The sequence below is a fragment of the Plasmodium malariae genome (genome assembly GCF_900090045.1).
Source record: "Plasmodium malariae genome assembly, chromosome: 11".
Lineage (NCBI taxonomy): Eukaryota > Apicomplexa > Aconoidasida > Haemosporida > Plasmodiidae > Plasmodium > Plasmodium malariae.
In genome coordinates this window covers 2351908-2375108 of record NC_041785.1, presented here as the reverse complement: position 1 = coordinate 2375108, position 23201 = coordinate 2351908, and the positions used below count along the sequence as shown (strand labels likewise).

The 23201-nt window shown below is 29.1% G+C and overlaps 5 protein-coding genes across 5 annotated transcripts; 1 reads left to right on the top strand and 4 right to left on the bottom strand.

The window, feature by feature from the left end:
- Positions 1-480: 480 nt before the first annotated feature.
- Positions 481-957, bottom strand: PmUG01_11057400 (calcium-binding protein, putative; the record flags this gene model as incomplete). Its single annotated transcript, XM_029006250.1, has 1 exon — positions 481-957. One exon carries the CDS (start codon positions 955-957, stop codon positions 481-483), a length of 477 nt encoding a protein of 158 aa, XP_028862758.1.
- A 204-nt stretch (positions 958-1161) lies between these two features.
- PmUG01_11057300 (cyclin dependent kinase binding protein, putative) lies at positions 1162-3318 on the bottom strand (the record flags this gene model as incomplete). Its single annotated transcript, XM_029006249.1, is given in 3 exon segments — positions 1162-1236; positions 1631-2278; positions 2293-3318. 3 exon segments carry the CDS (start codon positions 3316-3318, stop codon positions 1162-1164), a joined length of 1749 nt encoding a protein of 582 aa, XP_028862757.1.
- Positions 3319-4839: 1521 nt separating this feature from the next.
- On the bottom strand, positions 4840-11770 carry PmUG01_11057200 (nucleoside diphosphate kinase, putative; the record flags this gene model as incomplete). The annotated part of the gene is made up of 7 exons (XM_029006248.1): positions 4840-9594; positions 9767-9909; positions 10068-10116; positions 10303-10582; positions 10754-10944; positions 11305-11379; positions 11714-11770. The coding sequence occupies 7 exons, from the start codon at positions 11768-11770 to the stop codon at positions 4840-4842; spliced, it is 5550 nt and encodes a 1849-aa protein (XP_028862756.1).
- A 2809-nt stretch (positions 11771-14579) lies between these two features.
- PmUG01_11057100 (conserved Plasmodium protein, unknown function) lies at positions 14580-15407 on the top strand (the record flags this gene model as incomplete). Its single annotated transcript, XM_029006247.1, has 1 exon — positions 14580-15407. One exon carries the CDS (start codon positions 14580-14582, stop codon positions 15405-15407), a length of 828 nt encoding a protein of 275 aa, XP_028862755.1.
- A 1591-nt stretch (positions 15408-16998) lies between these two features.
- RAD50 (DNA repair protein RAD50, putative) lies at positions 16999-22923 on the bottom strand (the record flags this gene model as incomplete). Its single annotated transcript, XM_029006246.1, has 1 exon — positions 16999-22923. The coding sequence occupies one exon, from the start codon at positions 22921-22923 to the stop codon at positions 16999-17001; it is 5925 nt and encodes a 1974-aa protein (XP_028862754.1).
- Positions 22924-23201: the final 278 nt, after the last annotated feature.

Sequence of the window (23201 nt, the reverse complement as noted above, 5' to 3'; positions counted from 1 at the left end):
CGATATGCAGAGGAGGAAAAAAAAAAAGAAAAGAATTCAAATATAAAAAGAAAAACGTACGAAGAAAAACATAAAAAATAAAAAATCATTACACAGGTACATACACAGGTACATACACAGGTACATACACAGGTACATACACAGGTACATACACAGGTACATACACAGGTACATACACAGGTACATACACAGGTACATACACAGGTACATACACAGGTACATACACAGGTACATACACAGGTACATACACAGGTACATACACAGGTACATACACAGGTACATACACAGGTACATACACAGGTACATACACAGGTACATACACAGGTACATACACAGGTACATACACAGGTACATACACAGGTACATACACAGGTACATACATAGGTACATACACAGGTACATACACAGGTACATACACATGTACATACACAAACACAAGCTCCTACTCAAACAAACGAGCGGGAACGTATGTGCGTGCAGCTAAATGTTTGATATGGAGTTCTTGAAGTCCTCGAAAAGCATCCTGTCGCTGTTGCTCAGGTCAATTATGTTAAATATATTTTTTAGCGTCTGTTCGTTAAACTCATTTTCAAACTCCTTGGCTGCCTCCATGAAATTCTTATACGATATAAAACCTCTTTTATTTGTGTCTATCAACTCAAATAAATTTTTCATTTTTTCTTTCGATTTGAATTCATTTATATCACAATTAAGACAATTTAGAAAATCATCTAAGCTTATAGTACTACCATATATATGAAAAAAGTCTAGCAAATCCTCGCATATATCTTTATTATGACTGTTCAGGAGAAATTTTTGTAAATTCTGAATAGATACATTTTCATTTTTATTTTTTTTTACTTTATTGAAAATGTACTCCAAATTATTTATTTCATCTGAGTTTAAATATTTGTAGGTGCTTTCCTTTCTTTTCCCCTCCTTTTCTTGTTCATCCATTTTGGGCTCTTACTATTTTAAAGCGCAAAAGACGTGGGAAGTGATAACTGATAAATTGGGGGGTGATGCGCAGGTATAGCGAGCGGTATAACGAGGCCGCATATCCCTCATTAATAAAGGACGCAATAGAACTATAGGTAGGACGGTCGCTACACAAAATAAGTGCAAAAGCAGTCGAATACCATTTGGAAAGGAAACTAAGGATTATGATTCCTTGCAGTAGTTTGAGCATATGTACACGTCTTCACTAATACCATATACGTCTTCAAACTTTAATTCCTGCGCGTAAAAAAAAAAAAAAAAAAAAAAGTAAAAGTAAAAGTAAAAGTAGAAATGGGAATGGGAATGGATGACTAAATGGAAAATATGGAAGACGAAATGGAAGACGGCGCGCAGGGAGAAAAAAACATATCGCCATAGTAATGTGCCATAAAACTATGTGTGAGCATTTACAAACATTCCCACTGAAATGCTTCTACATGTGCACATAAATTTTCTTATCAACATAAGGCTTCACTCTATAGTTATGGAAAAACCATACCGTAAAAAAAAAAAAAAAAAAAAAAAAAAATTTCATTTCTAAGCCTTCTCTTTTTTTTTTTTCTAAATTAAAGAGACACGTTATTCTATATATAAAAGTGTACACACCTTATAATTTTTGGTATTAACTAACCTTTGATTCCAAGTACTGATGTATGTGGGCTCGAATATTTTCATAGGTATGTTGTAGAGAGAAATCGAGTAAACGATAAACTAAAAACTCGACTGAAAATATTAAAGATGGCGTTAAATTTTCTTTCTTATCTAACTTTTGAATATAGATTAATAACTTTTCCAAAATTTGAATATCATCATGTTGATAAAACTTCAAGGATAAAATAAGACAAGTAGCTGCATATAATTTTCTATTACATTTATGAACATACCCTTTTATTACTAATCTTTCAAAAAATACCCATGCACAGGATATGGTAGAAATGTCTATCTCTGGGATACTATTTATTAAGTTAAAAATGTCAATTTTCAAATTCCTTAATTTTGATAAAGTTAATGATTTATCAATCCATGGATTTATTTCATTAAATAATTCATTCACTTCTTCTTTTAATTTTTTTGGTTTAACAAATGGAATAATGGATACATTATAACTCTGCAGAAACATAACTGTGTGGTGTTTTCCTTGTTTAAATCGTGGATTAAATAAACAAAATGCATCATACTCATGTTTACTTGGGGTTAATAAATATTCATAAGATACTCCTTTTTTCTTTATTCTTTCCTTTTCTTTTTCTTTTTCTTTCACTTTTTCCTTATCTTTTTCCCTTTCTTTTTTTTTTTTTTTTTTTTTTTCAACTCGTTGAAAGTTAGTCTTTTTTTTTCCTCATCCAGTCCGTCTTTTACTTTTTTCTTATTACCATGATTATTGCCGCGATCATGATAATGCGGACGATGATGTTCATAATGTAGATGACGATTGTGATGGTGATCTATAACTACTTCATTACTGCTCCTATCCGCATTGTAATATTTATCTTTCCTCATACGAGCTTCCGTATGTTCATATGTTATATTGTTTCCATCATATTTTATTTGTTTCTTTCCATCGTCCATAAAAAGAAGATCCTCCTCACGTGCTCTCCTTTTCCAAAATGCTAATCTAAACAAAAAACTTTTTATTTTATTTTCATTTTTTTTTTCTAAATTATATTCCTTTGCCTTATAATCATAAGTAGAAAATTTTTTTCTGAATATAGACAAGGAATAATTTACATTTGTGGACTCTTGATTAATATTATCGTAATAAAGTTTGTATGACAAACACATATTATGGCTCTTTCCGTAACAGAGTAATATTTTCGGTGCCTCTCTATTCAAAGAGGGGTACATTGGATTGAATCCGTTTTTGTTCAACTCACTATCAGTAACATTGGTACAGCTGCCGTTACTACTGCCATTACCACTACCTCTACCACTACCTCTACTACTACCTCTACCACTACCTCTATTACTACCTCTACCACTACCTCTATTACTACCTCTACCACTACCTCTACTACTGCCTCTACCACTACCTCTACTACTACCTCTACTACTACCTCTACAACTACCATCATTGATGTTATCGTTAATAATACCCTCGTGCCATACGACCTTGTTGTTTTCAATGTCCAGGTGAAAATCAAGAAATTTTTCCTTTTTTCCCTTCTTCAATATACAATTGCCATCCTTGTCATCTACACTTGTTTCACCGCTGCTACTACTATCTGGCCCATTATCATTTGTTTCAGTGATAGTGTTCAGGAAATTTTTTGCATCTTTAAAAAATTCGTCATAAATAGAAAAGTATTCGCACTCTTTCATTTAAGATATGTTTTCCTTGAATCACTAGTGGGGATACCACATTCGAACGTTTGTATTATTGGTGTAGTTGTATCCTCGTACATTACATTTATATGTCAATACATTCACACGTTCATATGTGCATGCGATTATGTCTTTATATATTTTTACATTTTATGCAGTGTATATATTTATACACGTGTATATTCCTATTCTTGTTTGTTCATTTATTTCTTCAATTACTCACACTCACATACTAACATGTCTCCTCTGCGTATTGCCACAAAAAAGCTTTCATAAAAAAAAAAAAAAAAAAAAAAAAAAAAAAAAAGCACTTCAATAATGTTCTTGCTAATGCGACTCAACAGATACACGACCAAAAGAATAAAACAAAATAAAATAAAGTGCAATGGAATATCATGCAGTTGAATATAACTCAGCTGAATATAACGCAGCTGAATATAACTCATCTGAATATAACGCAGCTGAATATAACGCAGCTGAATATAACTCAGCTGAATATAACGCAGCTGAATATAACAGCTGAATATAACCAGCTGAATATAACTCAGCTGAATATAACGCAGCTGAACATAACGCAGCTGAATATAACGCAGCTGAACATAACGCAGCTGAACATAACGCAGCTGAATATAACGCAGTTGAATAAAACAAAATAATAGGCTGAACTAAATTGCAATGAAAAAGCAAAATGCTCACTTTACTGTAAGTGCGCAGCATGCTGTCTCCCAAAAAAATACATGCACAAATTGGTGAAAAATGAGGGCAAAAATTTATTAACAAGATACATATATATGATCGATTGCTAATTTGTGATATAAAATACAAGTCAAAAAAAAAAAAAAAAAAATCATATAATTTTTTAAATAGGAAAATGGATTGTGTTCAAATATACTGCATTGCGTAAATATATCTCCCTGTATCATACATGCATGCACACATAAACATTTATATATATATATATATATGTACATTTATTTATTTACGCTTCCGAGTACACCAATTGTTATACGGGAATATTTCAAATGAACAACGATACTACATCATACGAACAAAAAAAAAAAAAAAAAATGATAGTCGATAAAATGCCCCATTAAAGAGAAAAGTCAAACGGATGATAAAAATAATAAAAAGACTAATCAGTTCAAAAAATGAGAATTACTCATTTGCCGCAGTTTAGTCATTGCTGTCAGATAACTTCTATGCATTTCAATTATGCTTTTTTTTTTTTTTTTTTTTTTTTTTAATTACCATTTTTATTGGAGTTGGGTTTTTATAGCAAATTTAAGTGAAGCGCACCGGAGCTAACAATATGAAAAATAATACAAATCGAAAGATAAAAGCACAAAATGAACAGGCAAAGTGAAACGCAAAGCGAAGGGGCAAAATGCCTAACATATTTAAGGAAAAAATCCTCCCATAGTAAAACAACTAAAGTATGCTCAAAAACACATATGCGAGTAGAAAACAAAATAAATAAAATAAAAATTAACAAAATAAAACTACACTATTAACAAAATTCTACTTAGAAAAGAACGTTTTAACCACCTCAAGCGCGTGTTTTAGGTTCTCATGATTGCCTATTTTGTCAGAATAGAATTTATGTTTGTGATATAGATCTTTATGCATCAGCTCTGTTATTTCGTTATACTTGTCTATAGAAATGTTTTCAGGCGAAGGGCAAATACTTTTCAAATAGTTATCATCAAATAGAAGAGATATGATGCCATGAATTTTGAAAATTTTTAAAAAGTTCAGTTGGTAAAAGTAATCACTCATATTATTATTACAGCAGTTATGGTTACCACTATCAGGGGTACCATTAGCACGGTTCCAATCTTCATTATTACTATTATCGTTACTACTTTCATTATCGTTTTTATTCATTACAACTGGAAAACCTGTTAACAATATGTTACTGTCTGCACTTTTTATTTTTTCAAACAAGGAATGAAAGGTGCGCATTCGAATCTCCTTTTCGTCAACAGTAGTACTACTACTAGTAGCAGTAGTGGTAGTACTAATGCTGCTAACGATTTTTCCCCTTTCCTGTGCTTCCTCCCTTCCTCTCTGAAAACTCTGAAATTTACCTTTTATTTTTGCCTTAATCATCTCTTCACGAATCAGGCTCGCTGTATTAATAGGCGTATAATTTTTTAAATTAGAACATAACAGTGATGATATATACATTTGTAATTGTTCATTTTGCGGAATAAACACAAGGATTATTTGGGGGAAGTACAAACTGTCAGTGTTACGTGGCATCTTTTTATTTATATATATTGTGCTCTGTTCAACGTCCGAGTATTTTTGCATGAACAACTTTTTTACTCTCTCGCTTTTTCTGTTATATTGTTGTTTTATCTCATCGCTATTTGAGCGGTCTCTACTGTTATGCTGTTCTTTTTGCCCATTGCTACTTGAGCGGTTGCTGCTGTTGTGCCGTCCTTTTTCCCCTTCGCTATTTCCCTCTTCACTACTTCCTACTTCGTCGTTTGGCGGGGTATTATTCCCTTCTTCATTCTTTTCCCCCACCCCTTGTTTACCATTATTATTACTCGGATCTGCTTCACATACACCTCTGTCACCTCCGTGTATGACTTGTTCGTTCATCGACCTGTTCATATCACTGCCCATTCTGGTGCTCCAATTGTTGCTAGCTTCTTTAGCTAGAATGAATTTTCCGTCTTCATCAACATTATCGCTGTTACTCCATTGATCATTCTCCATGCTAGGTTCTAAACAAAAGTTAGTACCCGCCTTTGGACTACTGTTCAGAATTATTCTATCTTCATTGAAAACTAGAGGGTGTGTACCTTCACATGTTAATGGTTCCGATTTGGTATAATGAACAAAATAAATTATTTTTTTAAACTCAATTAAATTAAAAAATCTGTTCAACACATATTCATCTAAGTCATTTAAAAGAGGTATATTACACAAAATAATATTTGAAAATAAGTAACTACTTGAATGTTTTAAAACATTTTCTAAAATTATTAAGTATATTTCATTTTTCATTTTTTGCTTCCTCGTTTTTATATCATTCATTATTTTTTTTAAATATATTTTTGGCCATCTCTCACTCAATAATATGAATTCCTTTATTACGTTTTCATAAGACATATAATGAAACGAGGTACTATTATTTGGATTATTGTTCTTAACTTTTTTTTTTAAAAATTTTTTTAAATCATAATTATCAGAAGCATAATAACAAATCAGTTTGGGCTTTATTCTCTCTTCAATTTTTTTTAATATTTTTTTTTTTATCTCATCATTTAATTCACCCACTTCACTTTTTTTTTTCCCATTTTTTTTGTGACTAGCCATGTTACTATTGTCAGTTGTACTCCTCTTTACTGTAATAGACTCCTCATGAGACGTCTGCACCAAAATATTACCATCTAATTTGTTTTGCACTACGCATTTTTCTCTATCAATACTTATACCTACTCCTTTCCCCCTCTCTTCTATTACCCCCGAATTGCTGCTAGTTTGCTCTGCAGTTTCATCACTGTGGATATTCTTTATCCCCTCTGGTCTTCCCTCTTCTCCCACTACACTCGCTTCTCCCACTACACTCGCTTCTCCCATTACATTTGCTACCCCCACTACACTAGCTTCTCCCACTACACTCGCTTCTCCCACTACACTCGCTTCTCCCACTACACTCGCTTCTCCCACTACACTCGCTTCTCCCACTACACTCGCTTCTCCCACTACACTAGCTTCTCCCAAGTCTATCATCAACAAGCACCCCCTGCTATCGAAATAATAGAATAAGGTAGAAAGTGGGCATTCGCAAAAACCCGAAATGTTTGTACTACCTATGCAGCTATCCCCCTGCTTACTTATCAGGATACATAATTTTATGTCAAAAAAAAATTGCAATTTTTGATACTCCTCAAGCTGTAAATTACATGGGAAGTTTGAAAAAACAAAATAGCTTGCATTCATTTTAGAGCAAACATTTTTCATTTTATTTATTATTACATCTATACTACTTATGTTTTTACTATTCCCCTTTTCTGTATAAAATGCATCATCCACAAGTGTTCCTAGTGAGCTCTGCTCAACCACATACCTGTCATGTTCATTTATGAAATCCAAGTCGCAAAATGCAATATTAGGATATTCATACTGTAGATAGAGACCTATGAAATTTACATTTGCAGTCGTTAAATTACAAATAAGGATTATTTTCCTTTTTGCTACTTGTATTATATCAAATAGAAAGGATGTACAGTCCAGCATCTTTTCTGCATCATTTTTAATAGTAAATGTAATGAAGTCTTTGTCTTCTACTATTTTTGCACTGGTACGCATGCAATAATATGGCGCGCTGTCTTTTACCATGGTGCTTTTCATCATACTGCTACTCACCACACCACTGTTCAACCCTTTTTTGTTATTTCCCCTCCCGTACAGCGGTGATAATATGAGTCTTCCCCCCTTGGCAATCTCTCGTGAGTCCACGTCAACTTTGCACTTAAAATGGAAGAAAATCAACCTAGAGTTAACTCTCTGATTTAGAACTTCTAACTGCTGTGGGGTAAGGAAAAAATTACATAAAATAAACTTCCTATAATCTCTGTTCATTAAAATCATTATTTTTTCAATTAGAATAGAAAACAAGTTAGCAGAAGATGAATAATTTTGACCATCACACACATGCATGTTATTACTATGTTTTTTTCTTTTCTTCTTCTTTTCCTCCTTAACTAACATATCATATTTTATAAAATAATAATTATAATTATGTACAAGGAATAAAATTATATTTTTTATATGATTAGTGTTTATTCCAAAAAAGAGAACAATTTCATTTTGAAACAATTTTATAAATTCACAGAAATAATTTTGTGTATTTCTATATATTAATATTTTTCCTTTATTTAAAAACGTCCTTAACAAATATCCACTTTTGTCATTCTCATAGTCATCATTTCCATTCTGGTTTTCCCTATGCAAAAGTTCTAAGAACGGTTTGTATTTTATGGTCGTTCTGTCTTCTTCGCCTGATTCATCCCTATGGAGATGTTTCCCTCCCCTGACGACTAATACACAAAAGGAGCTCGGTATTATATCCTCCCTAGTTAGGTAAGAATAATCTACAATATTTTTAAAACCTGTTACTATGTAATTACTATACGACTTATTTACATCTATATTTTCTTTTAAAATACGTTTTATTAAGTCAACGGTTAAATGTTTGTATTTCCTCTTAGTGTATTCAATTTTTTTTCCAAGCAGAGTATTATTTTTTTCTTCTTTTTCACATAATTCGCTAAAATTTAAATTAACATAATTTAATTTTTCAAGATGTTTTATAATTTTTAACTTATCCCTTTCATTATCCCTGTCTTCACTTCCCTGTGTATCTTCGTCCATCCAGATCTGATGTATTAACACAAATTTTTTATTACACGTATCTTGTTTTATCACTTCAACAGTATGTTTCAATGATATATTAAAATTGTCATTTGTATCTTTTTCATTATCCTCATTGTGATTTATTTTTTTTGATTCATTTGTTTTTTTTTCTCCTTCTTTTCTCTGCTTCTTATTTTTGAACAAATCCAGCATTTCCTTTTTTTTTTGTACCTCCTCTTTATTTCTTACTTGTTCATTTATCTCCTTCCCCTTTTGGTTAAGCCATTTGCTTATCCATGATATGGCTGAATCTTCATTTGGTTTCAGTTCACAAATTTTAGTAAAACAGTCCAATAGGATATCTTTCAATTTTATATTTTCTTCATCTTGCTTCCAATTAGTAACACTTTTACAAAATATAAAATTCTTCACCATATCAGTTGTAATAATGTTATTATATTTTTCAAAAGTAAAGTATTTCTTTACAAGATTATTTATTTTCTTGCTATCCTTTACAAATAATATATCATCATCATTTTTAAAAAATATACTTCTTATACTTCTTGGTCTTTTCAATACAGACTCTTTTACAGTACTTAATCCCATTAAATAATAAAGACACATAATGCAGTTTATTCTCGATACCATAATAGTTATTATATATTCTTCACTCATACACATATTCCTAATTTCTTCTTCTTCCATCGTATTATTTATACTCTCATCCTTCATTGATATTATTTTTTCTTCTACTATTTGAAATCCGTAATAGTCTAAATACATCCTCAAATTATTTAAATCTTTTGGATCTAATGCGCTTTTTTTAATTAATATAATTCCCTTTTCACACTTAAAGTTATCATCACCGAAAAATAGATCTATTTCTTTGTCTATTTTGTCCTCGCTTGGAGTGTGCTTAAAATTGCAAAAAGGAAAAATCGCATGTGGGTATGGAGAAGCTAACTCGAGCATACTATACACATGGATACAATGCAGAATTTTTTCTTTTCCTGTCTTTTTTGCATTTTTTTCTGCGTTTTATTTCTGCTTTTTTCTGTGTTTTTCTCAATACCACGGCATTTCTGATTTCGCTAGTTCCATATTTTCTTTTTAGGCAACTTTTTGGCATGTCGTCAAAATTAACCTCTGATACAGGGGGACCGCAAAGAATGTGTGCTCGTTTTTTACAGTTCCTGCCTTCTATTACCAAGCAGACTGAGAAAAGATGGAGGATAAACAGGTAACCAATTTAGTGCGTGATGTACATTCATACATATGCATGCAAACTAGCACACATATACACATATTTATATATACGCATTTATGCATATATTTCATTTGAATTTTTTTTTCTTTCCCCCATAGTCCCGAACCTATCCCCTTGGAAGAGGTCATGAAGTCTATCAGAGAGTTGTAATAAGGCTAGTTGCATGAGAAAAAAAAAAAAAAAAAAAAAAAAAAATATATATATATATATATAGTTAGGGGTAGAGATAGGGATAAAGATAAAGGGAGAAGGATACCGAAAGTGTGAGACCACTTTTTATTTTACGTATATCACTTTTACTTTTTTTTTTTTTTTTTCTGTATGGAACAATTATGTAATACCTTATTTAATGAATCTTCATATAATTTATTTGCATGATCAATGGATAGTGTTCCCCTTTTTATAGCTACTATTAATAAATCGAAGTTTAAAATATCGTTAATTATATTACTTATGTTATTCTGTTCTATGATGTCTGGTTTTAATATTATTAAAGTTCTTTCCAAATTGTTATTGTTATATAACGGGAAAAAATAGTTCAGGTCTCTGCTAAAATACCAGTTATTCTTGCTAAAATAAAAGGGGATGTTTCTGCACTTCAAATTGCACTGATATTCCAAGCTACCGAAAAGTTTATAAAAGGGAAACATTTATACGTATACACATATATATATATATATATATATATATATGCATACTTGCATGCACACCCACGTATATGAATACGGGTACAACTGCCCCCATACAAAACATGAATATGTATACCCATGTACACATATAGGTGTGCGTTACCATTCAAAGTATTTCTCGTCCTTTATCAAGATGGACGTGCTCTTAATTAAAGAATTTAATTTTGTTGATGTATCTCCATCCATATGTTCGAGCAAAGAAATAACAGACACCCCACTTTCTATGTACTCATAAAATTCATTTATATGTTTATATTGCTCAGGTTTATAATTAAATATTTCTTTTATATCATTCTTCAAGAATAAAGCAGAAAAAAAAAAAAGAATGAAAGAAAGAAAAAAAAAAAAAGCGTAAATAAAGAATATTTTTCTGATTATTTTTAATTTGTACAAGATATGCCAAAGATTCCTTTTGTTCTTAACTCATGCAACCTTATCTACATTTATAACTTTTATTTTATGTTTCTTTCGTTTACACTACTTTATACTAATATTAAATGTTTCTTTCATCACTTTTACCGAACATTTAAATATTTCATACACTAATTGCGCGCTGCGTGATAATACACACACATATACATACAAGCATACATAGATATTTATATTTGTTTATGTGCATGTATTTCTGAGAGGTCAGTATAAGTAATTATTTACTTCTGTTAAGTGAACTTTCTTTTTCTTTAAAATAATGAAATTTTTTTCCTCTAATTTTTTTATGACTTCTTCATCCTACATTGATGTAAAGATATTTGTGTAAACATAGTTGTGTAAACATAGTTGTCTGGACCTAGTTGTGTAGACGCAGTTGTGTGGATATAGTTGTGAACATGTATTTGGATAAACATATTCGAGTGAACATATACGCGTGAACATATGCATGTGAACATATATGTGTGAATATATACGTTTGAACATACTTGTGTATTTTTTGCGTTTTCTATGTTTATGCCTATGCGCATGAAGGTATACATGCATACATGTACACACACATTTATTTTTGGTATCCCAATTTATTTGCCTAAATGGTATCATTTCGTCTGATAACTGCTTTTTAATTTTTTACTTTAAAATTATTAGTAACATCAGGAAAAATAACAAAAATACACCTTTCGTCCTTCATTATAGTTTAGTAGGAGTAATATTAAAAAAATAAAGATACATTAAAAAGTAGTATATTAGCATTAAATAATGGACTCTTATAAACAAATATATTTACTTCTTTTAAAATTATATAGTTCACCACGATTTCGTTCGATACACATATTTTTAAGAAATCTATTGTTAATATCTTAACGTTATTTTAGTTTTTTCCTTTTCATTCCGAAAATTATATTTTTATATAAATTAATATATAAAAAAATAAGCACTATTTTTAGACATTACTTATGGATTAATAATGTACATATGATTCCATTATGCTTACAAAAATTGTGCTTAGAATATCATACTACATGTTTGGAAAGCGTACATGCATACATACATACATATATACAAAGATATGTATATATATATATATATATAATTCATTTAAATTAAAAATAGTGTAAATGGACACCCCTTATATCATAACTTCTAACGTAAAATTATTTTTCCTGATTTCATTAAAATCTTATATTCTAAAAAAATAAGAAGACAATTTTTTTTTTTTTTTTAAACATTATGTTTTTTTTTTTTTACACAAAAATATGTTAAAAGCTTAACTCATTTTTACTGTGAATGTAAAACACACATTTTTTACTTTTTTGCTTTTTTGAAGATTCCTGTTTGTTATGTAATAAATGTTTCCCTTACTTTTTTATGATAAATAAAAGATATTTAATTTATTTAAAAAAAAAAAGAAAATAAAAAAATAAAAAACGATCTTTTTTAATAAAGAGTAAAATGACACTGATGTTTTGGAAACTAGTAAAATTATAAAATGTAAATGTATATTTAAAAAAAAAAAAAAATTTATACTAGGAATACAAAAAATGAACTTATAAGTGATCCTTTATTAAAGTATGTTTTTTAAAATGAATTACTGTGTAAATGTTTGCAATATGTTAACTCGTCAAATTTAAAATTTCTGTGGCTCTTCAAATGTTTAACCTATATATAAGATTTGCGTAAAGATAGAAAATGTCTCTTTCTTGCTATAAATTCTGTTCATATATTCTAGAAAGAAGAAGGAATATATAAATAATACATAATAAATAATACATAATAAATAATACATAATAAATAATAAATAATAAATAATACATAATAAATAATATATAATAAATAATAAATAATACATAATACATAATACATAATACATAATAAATAATAAATAATAAATAATAAATAATAAATAATACATAATACATTATACATAATACATAATAAATAATATATAATAAATAATATATAAAATATGGTATATAATAAATAATAGGTAGAAAATAATTTTAAGGAAAATCTACAATTTTAAGAAACTCTTGTTGTACTTTGCCATTTTAAGTTGTGTGCAACTGTTAACATATCCTCAGTTTATTTACTTTTCCTGGTATTGTGAGCAAAGAGATACTACCATTAGGAAGTAATATTTTACAGTAAAAGGTGTTGAGTATAAAAGTTTTGTTATTTATTTGTTTATTCATTTATGTATATAAATATAAATATATATATATATATATATATATAATATGTAAAATCACCAAACGTGCTTTGATATCCTGCAGGTTAACAGCGAATGTAAATTGTAAATATTTTATTCTTTTGGAATTTATTACGCGTAATATGTTAAATATTATTATATGTATATATTCATAAATTTTTTTTTTTTTTTCTAGCTAATTATAAACATGCATTTGCAATTATAATAGTATAGGTCTCATTACACATGTACAACCATTTAAATTTTGCTTCATCAAATTTGTACTTTTTATTCTTATTTATATTTACTAGTTTAAGATTACACGAGTTTCATATTACTTCTTTTGAACTGTTCTTTTGATGTTGCAAGTAAATAATTTTGCGTTTTGTCGTAAGACTGATTTAAAAAAAATGATTATATATATATATATATATATATTTTTGCACACAGTGGAACGACAAAAATTTTCACAAGTCTTAAATGCACAAAGTATGCACATATATTAGAGATGTGAAAATATTACATTTTCATGAAACACAAAATAAGGGTATATAAGGGCCACACAATGATATTAATTTCACGAATGCCTAAAATATATATAATATATATACATATATATAAGTACACACTTTCTGTTTTACACATAAAGGCACTAAAATGGTTGAACTTTTAACGGGTATTTAAATAATCCTATTCGCAAAAATGCTTATGCTAGATCTACAACATTCCTTTTTGCTTTTATCTTTTACAAAAAATCCGTTAAATGTTCTACTTCTTTTAAGGTATTCTGTATATATTTTCACATTCATTTGTTATGGTTTTCATGTTTTTTTTTTAAAAATATCGGAGGAACATTTTAAATATTATGAACAATTCATGTAATTTTGGTTAAAAAAAAAAAAAAAATATATAGCCAAAATTAAGTATAAATTTTATGTGCCTATATTGTGCGTTCTTTTTTTTTTTTTTTTTTTTTTTTCCTTTTTTTTCCCTATTTAATTATTCCCCTACTCATTTATACTTCTTATAACATAGAAATAAGATTCCACATAAAAGCCGTATGAATATATGTAGAGATTATTTTCATTAAAAAATAAAAAACATATTATTCTATTTATTGTCTTATACGTGTTAATATATGTACATATATATAATTGCAAGTTACGAATAAGTTTCCTCCATTTTTGAAAATTTAAACATTTTTATTTTGCTGTGTTTTACCATATTTTTCTCCTGTCCTATATTGCTCCATTTTTCCGCCATTTGCTCTACTGTCATATATTTTTTTTTTTAATTCGAGATTGTTGCTAAAATGAATAATTGTTCCTCGCTAGCTTCAAATGAACATGAGCAATTTCATAAAACTGTTATATATAAAAACAGAGCAAGAAGCCTAATACAACAAAATATTAAAAGTAGATCAGAATGTCATAATGAAGAACAAACTAGTGGAGGAAGTATCAAGGATAAAATAAGAAGACTATTTTCAAGTAAATACGATCAATCCATAAGGGATCTCCAAAAAACAAAACTTCGAATTAATAAAAACGTACATGAAGAGGAAAATAATTCTAAAAATTTAAAAACATGTACTCCTGTTTATGATCAAAATATAGAATGGCAACCTGTTTATCATGAAACCTGTAAAATAAAATTACCGGTGGAAGATTGTAGCACAAAAATATCCTTACCCGATGATGTTGTAGATGATTGGGTTCACAGTCAGAATAAACTTTCAAAAGAACTAAATGCCTCCAGAATAAAAAGCAAACCAGATGATATGGATGTCAATGCCTATGATGACAACTACTATGATGAAAATAGCCACAATAACAATGCTGATGGAAAAGCTAATTCTAAATATAATTGTCTTTTTAACAAAAATTTTTCACAAAAGTCTTATATGCGCACTAATGAAGAGGAGCCGTATTCCAAATTCAAATATTACTACAACTACTATTTGGTAGATGAATATTTAGAGTCTTTAGCTGAATCTCAAAATAAGAATTTAGATGCAACAGGATTAGATGAAAACGGGCAGCTATATGATAATGTTAGTTTAAATGTAAAACCTATAATAATGTCCAAGCACAGATTAGAGAACGGTGTGCCATACGATCCAACCAAGCTAATGAATTAGTTTCTCCCTTACATTTTCGCTGTTTGCTAAGGAGAGATACAGGAAAGAGAGAAAACGACTGCATAAGCACACAACACACGCCCAAGCACGCGCATGGGAACAGGCACACCCACGCATACATAAATACATCCATATGCATTCAAACATCGGCATTGTTAAATATAAACAAATAAATCAATGAACATGTGGACAATAGGATATACCATTTTCTCGTAACATATACATTCACACAACCAGGCGTAAGCAGACATAAATTTATGGTTCATAGAATAAATGTTTAATTTGAACATTTTAAATTTTAATTTATTATTTAACATTATGTACATAAATATAGTATATTTATGTTTATACCTATGACTTGAAGAAATTTTTTTTTTTTTTTTTGTTCTTTTGTTTTGATTTAAAATGTGAACATTTTATGCATGTATCTTTTTTTTTTTTGTTCTTTTGTTTTGATTTAAAATGTGAACATTTTATGCATGTATCTTTTTTTTTTTGTTTTTTTTTTTTTTTTTTTTTTTTTTTTTTTTTTTTTTTTTTTGTTTTTTTTGTTTGCTTCTTAATTCTTCAAAGAGTTATATATATCCTACAAATGTTTGTAAACTCCCTTTTTCGACTGTTACATTTTTCGTAAAAAAAAAAAAAAAAATTTTTAAGTTTTCCCGTTTGATACATTAGAGGGCTAGCTCTTTTTAACTTAACTTGTAAGTTGTCCGTTAGTTGTAAATCATGTATCCTCTTTCTCTCTACTATTGTTACACAATGCTATTGTATAACTATAATATTTTTACTGTTTTTTTTTTTTTTTTGTTTCTCGCCGCCCTTTTTACGTATACTATATAGTAACGTTTTATTTTTCCTTTTTTAATTTATTAATAATGATATATTTAATTTTCACAAAAACTATAAGGTCTTTTTTACTAATGTTCATAATAATGTTCATAAAACTGCATACTCATTCGTATCATTATTATTAAAATAATTAAATATCAACGTAACGAAGAAGATTAATTCGTGCATGTTTAACAGCGGACTTCATGTTCATTATCAAAAGTTCGCGGTTCTTAACATGTGATAGTCTCTTCGTTTGGCAGAAAACAAAAGGAAAGAGGAAGAAAAAACAATGAAATGAGAAACAAAATAAATAATATACTGTAGACACATGACAAATGTTAAAAAAAAAACTGAAAACAACTGCTAGCCATTACGCATATCTGCATAGTACATTTTATGACCCTTGCAAAATGGTAAAAGGAAAAAAAAAAAAAAAAAAGGAAATCATTTTTTTTAAAGCACTAATACCCTTTTACATTCATACCTAATGACAAACAAAAACGGCAAATAAAATTAAAATTAAAATTAAAAATTAAAAGCAGGTAAATGTGGAAAATGCTACAAAATTTTAAAAAGTGGAAAGGGGAAAATGTGCGCATAATACGCATAATGTATATATATATATATATATATATATATATATATATATATATATGTATATATATGTATATATACATATGTTCAGATAGGTACATACATACAAAAACAAAAAAAAAAAAAAAAAAGCGTGAATATTAGCCAATTTTATGTACCAGCCCTATTGCCGTATTTTCTCAATTTTCGAGTACCCATGGACATCTCTCTTAATTTTATAGAAACAGTTAGTTAAGCCATATTGTGACAATATGTCAACAAAATAATTGTCATGTGTTATTAAGATAAGCTGGAATGTAGAACTGTCTTTCCTCAAATCAACAATATTAGCAATTAAGCTAGCCAAATTTTTTGAATTTGATTTATCAAGATTTGTTGTTGGCTCATCAAGGGCTAGTATGCCACATTTAATAGAAAAAGATTCAGCTAGGGCTAGTCTAATTATAATAGAGGAGAGCACTTTCTGTCCTGATGAACATCTTCCTTTCATATCGAGTTCACAATTATCTTTTACCATAACAACTCGGTAATTATAAGATCGTCGTTGATTAATTTTTCCATTATTTTCTGTTTGCACATCTGACTTTATATATATATAATCGATATCAGCACTATTATATACCCTTCTCCATAAATTTTTTATTGATATATTAATTTCTTGCATTTTTAAAGAGTGAAATTTAATTATTGCTTGATCAAAGGAATTATGGAAATTACAAATATCTTTTATTACATTCTTATATACAAATATTTCTATAATTTTTTTTTTATATTCCTTTTCTATGTTCATAAATAATTTAGATTTTATATCACTTTTTAACTTCTGTATGTACTCTTCACGTAAACAAATTTTTCCATTCATTTCTGCTTCTTTAACTTGTAAGCTGGTGATATATTTGTTATATGTTTCTATCTTCTCTTTTATCTTTTCTTTTTCTCTATTTATTATTTCGAATAATTTGTTTTTATGGATTAAAAATTCAAATGTTTCATTTATAAATGTATATATATCTCTATTCATTTCGAACTTTTGCTTTAACATGTTTACTATAGAATGCACTTCAGTAAGTTCTTCTTCCTTTTCCCCCTCCTTTTGCACCCCCTCTTGCACATACCAAAAGGAGTTCTTCAGCTCATTTAGTGAAGAGATAAAGCTTTTCTGATGACTCAAAAAACTTTCGTGCATTTTTTTCAAGTTTGTGTTAATAAGAATATTATGAAGCATTTTTTCCATATTAAGTTTTTCTGCTTCTAGACGTAAAATTTGTTCTTTTTTCTCATTGATTTTTTTTGCTAGTTCATTTGACTCACTTTTAATTATTTCATTAGTATATAATTGTTCCTTAACTTTTTTTAATTTTTTTTCCTCTTGTTCTTTTTCAGTTTCTGTTAGTAAGACATTCTCAGCTAGCTCTTTCATTATGTTCATCTTAACATAATAATTTTGGTTTTCAAAAAATATGCTATTCTTACTACTTCTTATGCACCGTTTAATATATTTATTTTTACCATCACATTTTTTAATAAGTAAAAATGTAGAGTTGATTAAATTCTGTACACATGTCTTTTTTTTTAAATAATAAGAAATGTAACTCTCCATTTTGTTTAATACTTGCCTTTTTTTTCTCTCTGTCCTTATGCAGCTTTCCAATTCGTGCATCTTTTTCTTGATATATTCCTTTCTATCGTTTGAAAAACACTTCATTTTGTGCAGCACGTCTAATTGCTGTTCTTTTTTTGCTTCTTCTGTATTTAAGAATAGCATCAATTTGTCGTACAGCTTTTCGTATAGTTTGTCGTGCGGTTTTCCAAAACATTTATTGTTGTTAATAGTTCGTTCTAAGTAGTGTACACAAGTATGCGTGTCAGGGGAAAATCCACAATTCTCTTCCCTTTTTTTTTGCTTATTTTTTTTTTCTTCTTCTTCATACATTTCATTTTTCTCTTCATTTTTCTCTTCATTTTTCTCTTCATTTTTCTCTTCATTTTTCTCTTCATTTTCCCCTTCATTTTGTATCTCCCCTTTTACAAGATACGATTGAATAAGGTGCTGTGTCTGTTTAATTTTTTCTTCCCCTTTTTTACACTCTGTCATACAGTTATTCATGGTGATCCTTATGTCGTTTGTATTACTCTCTCCAGCAATCATGTTTATTCCTTCCTTCTTAATATTATCAACATATGACTCATGTTTTACTAATTTCAAACTCGTCATCACATTAACCCCCTCATTTGACTTAATAGTTTCTTTCCCTACTTCTGTTTTCTCCGTATTCATTGTTCTTATCTCTAATGTGTTTTTTCCCTCTCTCAACATATTTTCATGGTTAGTTATAGCTCTACCTTTTAAATAGTCGTAACACCTACCACTACTACTGCTACAACTACTACTACCAATGTTGCTTCCAGTTATTTCAGCGATTCCAGTATTGTCATCTGCAACATGCTTTCCGAGGAGAACATAGATATCATTAATATACTCATTGCTTCTCTCCAGAATACATACCATACTCTTCTTGTGGTTGCATAGCTCGATGAAGTTGTTCAGGAACCCCTTCAGTTCTTTCAGGACTGTCGTCTTTGTTTCTTTCACTTCTCTCTCTTCGTTCAGTCCTCGCGCTTCTCCCACTTCTTCCTTTTCCATCGAATCCAACAAAGGATATATGGCTTCACTCCACTTATCCTCGGCGTTCTGCATTTTTTGAAAGGAGCTAAACACTTCTACCATGTGGACATGGCACGAAATAAGCTGATCCCTTTCATAAATGATGTCTTTTTCTCTACTTATTAAATGAACACAAGTTTTTTGTAACTCCTTTATTAATGTATGCTTCTCATTAATCTTATATATTTTAAGTGCACATCTATCCAATTTACTTTGTATATCTGTCATGTGTTTTTGCACCGATTTTAAATCATCATTTTGTGAAATAATTTCCCGATGGATATGTTCTATGTGACTATGATAGAATCTTACAACTGGCAAAATTTCCCTTTTTTTCCTCTTTAAATTGGTTAGCTCCTTTTCACTCTCTTCTATCTGTTTGTATATTTCTTCCTTTTCTCTACATACATTTAGCTTAACATTGGTTAGTTGCTCATCTAATATTGTACTAGTGCACATATTACACTGTTTAGTACTTTCGACCATTCCAAAAAAATTATTTAAAGTTTCGTCCCTATGTCGTAAGGTAGATATGCTCTGCTTAATCTTCTTTATATCTTTTTTGTTACAAAGAAAACAGGTAACCATGGTATTCACACTTCTTACTTGCTTCTCCTCAAGCATTATATGAAACTCCGATAGAATATCAGCATATGATTTTACCATCTTATTTATATCATGTAACTCTTTTGATATCAATATTAATCTTTCTTTCAGTAATTGTACTTCTCTTTCTATATCAACTATTTTTAGTTCATATTTGTCCAAATATTTGTTCATAATACTGTTCAGTAGATGTAACATATGTTCATCAATCTGGAAGGAGAAATCAAAAGTTTTCTTCCTTTTTTTTTTTATTTTGGAATCTAACTCGTTCATAAAGGCATTATTTCTTTTTTTCATTTGCTCTTTCACTTCCTCGTCTATTTCTAAATTATCTAGACACTGTTGTTGATTCGTCTGTATTTTGGGTATACCGAGCGAGATCACCTTATTCAGTTTCGTATTTTTTATATGATTTGTTTTTTCCATACCAGATGATTCAAATTGACACTCACTGTAGTTATGTCTACTCACCAAAATGTCGGAAGTATCATCCCATGCCTCTACAGTAGAACAGCTACTCGATTCTTCACTTTGATGCTTCGTTTCGAAATGCACTTGTACATAGTCATTATAATAATTCAAGAAATTTTGTATATATATAAAGACATCACTGTGGCTATCTTTCATAGTGGTATAGATTTTATAACATTTTGTTTTCAGTTTTAAAAAAAAAGCATATTGTTCTTTTATAAAATTTAGTATATTCGTATGTGTCTTCTGAACGATATCAAAATGTTCATATGTTAAGTTACAGTTAGTTACAATATTCATCATTTTGTTTAATTCGTTTTTAAAATTTTTTATTTTGTTCAATTCTTTTTTTTTTTTCTCTATATAATCATCATAGTTGTACATCTTATTAGTGTCAGAAGTAAACATGTCCATCTCACTTAAGATGATGGAAGAATCAAACACACATTTCAGTTGATTCAAGTTTTCTAATTTTTTCAAACTCTCTTCATATATTTCATCCTTCAATTTAAATCCACTTAATTTATTTTTATACTTTTCTATCCTTTCTACTTTTTTATCAATTTTTTCAATTTTATTTTTATACATTTTTACTTTTTCCAGTAGAGTTTTGTTCCTTTTTAAATTTTTATGACGACGTGTCCTGTGCTGATTTATAAATCGTCTAATTATCTTCAACTTCTTGGTGTGAATCTTTTTGATTTTTCCTAACTGAAATATCATATTTTTCCGTACAGCATTTTGTTCTGGAGGGGTGCTGGCACGTGTGTTTTGTGTTAACGTCATGCTACTAATACTGTTATCCCCTAATTCCTCTTCCATTGATGTAACTCCATGGATTACGTTTTCATCAAGGTTATTCTTTCGATGTACAATTTGATATCTTTCACCTGTTATAACAATTCCTCTTATGCAATCCCTCACAATGAATTTAAAATTTGGGCTCTTTTTTGAAAATATGTTGGACCATTTTTCAAATGCTTCTGCCGTTTTGAAGAAGACAGGCTCGTTTGTCATTACCAAAAAGAGAAGTTGCTTGTACTCTTGACAAAAGATTTTCCTCATACTTACATTCTTCAAATTGTTAGACAGTGTGTTCGTCTTCCCATTCATCGAGTCGTTCATCGTGCTACTCATCAGCCTATTGATCGAGTCGTTCATCGTGATGCTCACCAAGCTGCTCAGAGCAGTATAGTCTGTTTGTAGAATACTCTCCAGAAATTCGAGCAGGTCTTTTTCCCGCTTTTCTAAAACATGAATAGCATGACTAATTTCATCGCTCTCTTTTACGTTAAAAGTGTCAAAAGACTGTGTACAACGTTCACTTTTTTGTTTTTCTAGGTATAGTATATCCCGTTTAACATTTTCAATCAAGTGTTGACATTTTGTTAAGTCGTCTTTAAAAAGTTCAGCGAATTGAAGTAGTTCCTTTGAATTTTCTTGATAAATTTCTTTTAAATTTTTATACTGATCAATATCGTATTTAAATTGTTCAAATAAAACAAAATGAGTATTTATATCTGAAATTAGTTTATATAAAATGGTACGTTTTTTATTTAAATTTTCTACTATGGTAGTATTTTCATTTATTTTTTCTTGGTCTAATTGTATACTCATTTTTGCATTTTGAATTTCTTTTTCATTTTTTTCAATTTCAACATTCATATTTTTTTTTTTCTCATAACAGTCTTTTAACATTATCAATTCATATTCTTTCTTTTTTAAAATATCATTAGCAGCCTTTTTACATTTTATTAATTCTTCTAATATTTTAGAAAAATGATCATCACCAAATAGTTCATCAAATTTCTTTTTTATTTTAATAGATTCACTAAAAGGCCATAGACTTTCTTCATGATGACATAAAATTACGTTTTCTAAAAGAGCTTTAGATACTCCCATCAATTTAGGTATATGACTATTTATATCTACACATTTATTAGTAATAATAATATCTTCTCCTTTTTCTTTTTTAAGAATAATATTATTATCTAATGCTCGAAAGGTATGTTTCACTTTCTTATTTTTATCTTTTGAATAAAATAAATTAAAACATCTAGATATACCTATCCTTTTATTATTATAATTGTTAAGAAGTAAGTCTATTTTCCCTCTTATATTCATTTTATTTGATATTAATGGGTCATGAACAAATGATTTTCCTTTTTCTGCATTAGGTGGAAAATCACCTGTACAACTCACCTTCAAACATTCAATAATTGTTGACTTTCCACTCCCATTATTTCCATATATTATTGTGATAGGAGAAGAGAACTCCAGCTCTTCCACCACATCATCACAGTAGCTCCGTATCCCTTGAATTCCTATCCTTTCGAAAGTCGTCATCGAAAAGGCTATGGATGCATGCACGATAAAGAAGGTAGGACACGAATGTGGGTGCGAATATAATGCCTGTGTGTATGGGTGCGTGAGATATAGCACATGTGTATACGTGTTAATCGTTCACGGGTATGTATATATTAATATCATAGAAGAACATAATGGAATTGTTCCTTTTTAAGCATTCTTTTTTCTTTTTTCTTTTTTTGAGCTTTAAAAAGGGGATATTCCCACGATATTCATTTTAATTTGTTTTAATATGCTTTAATTGTTTTAATATGCTT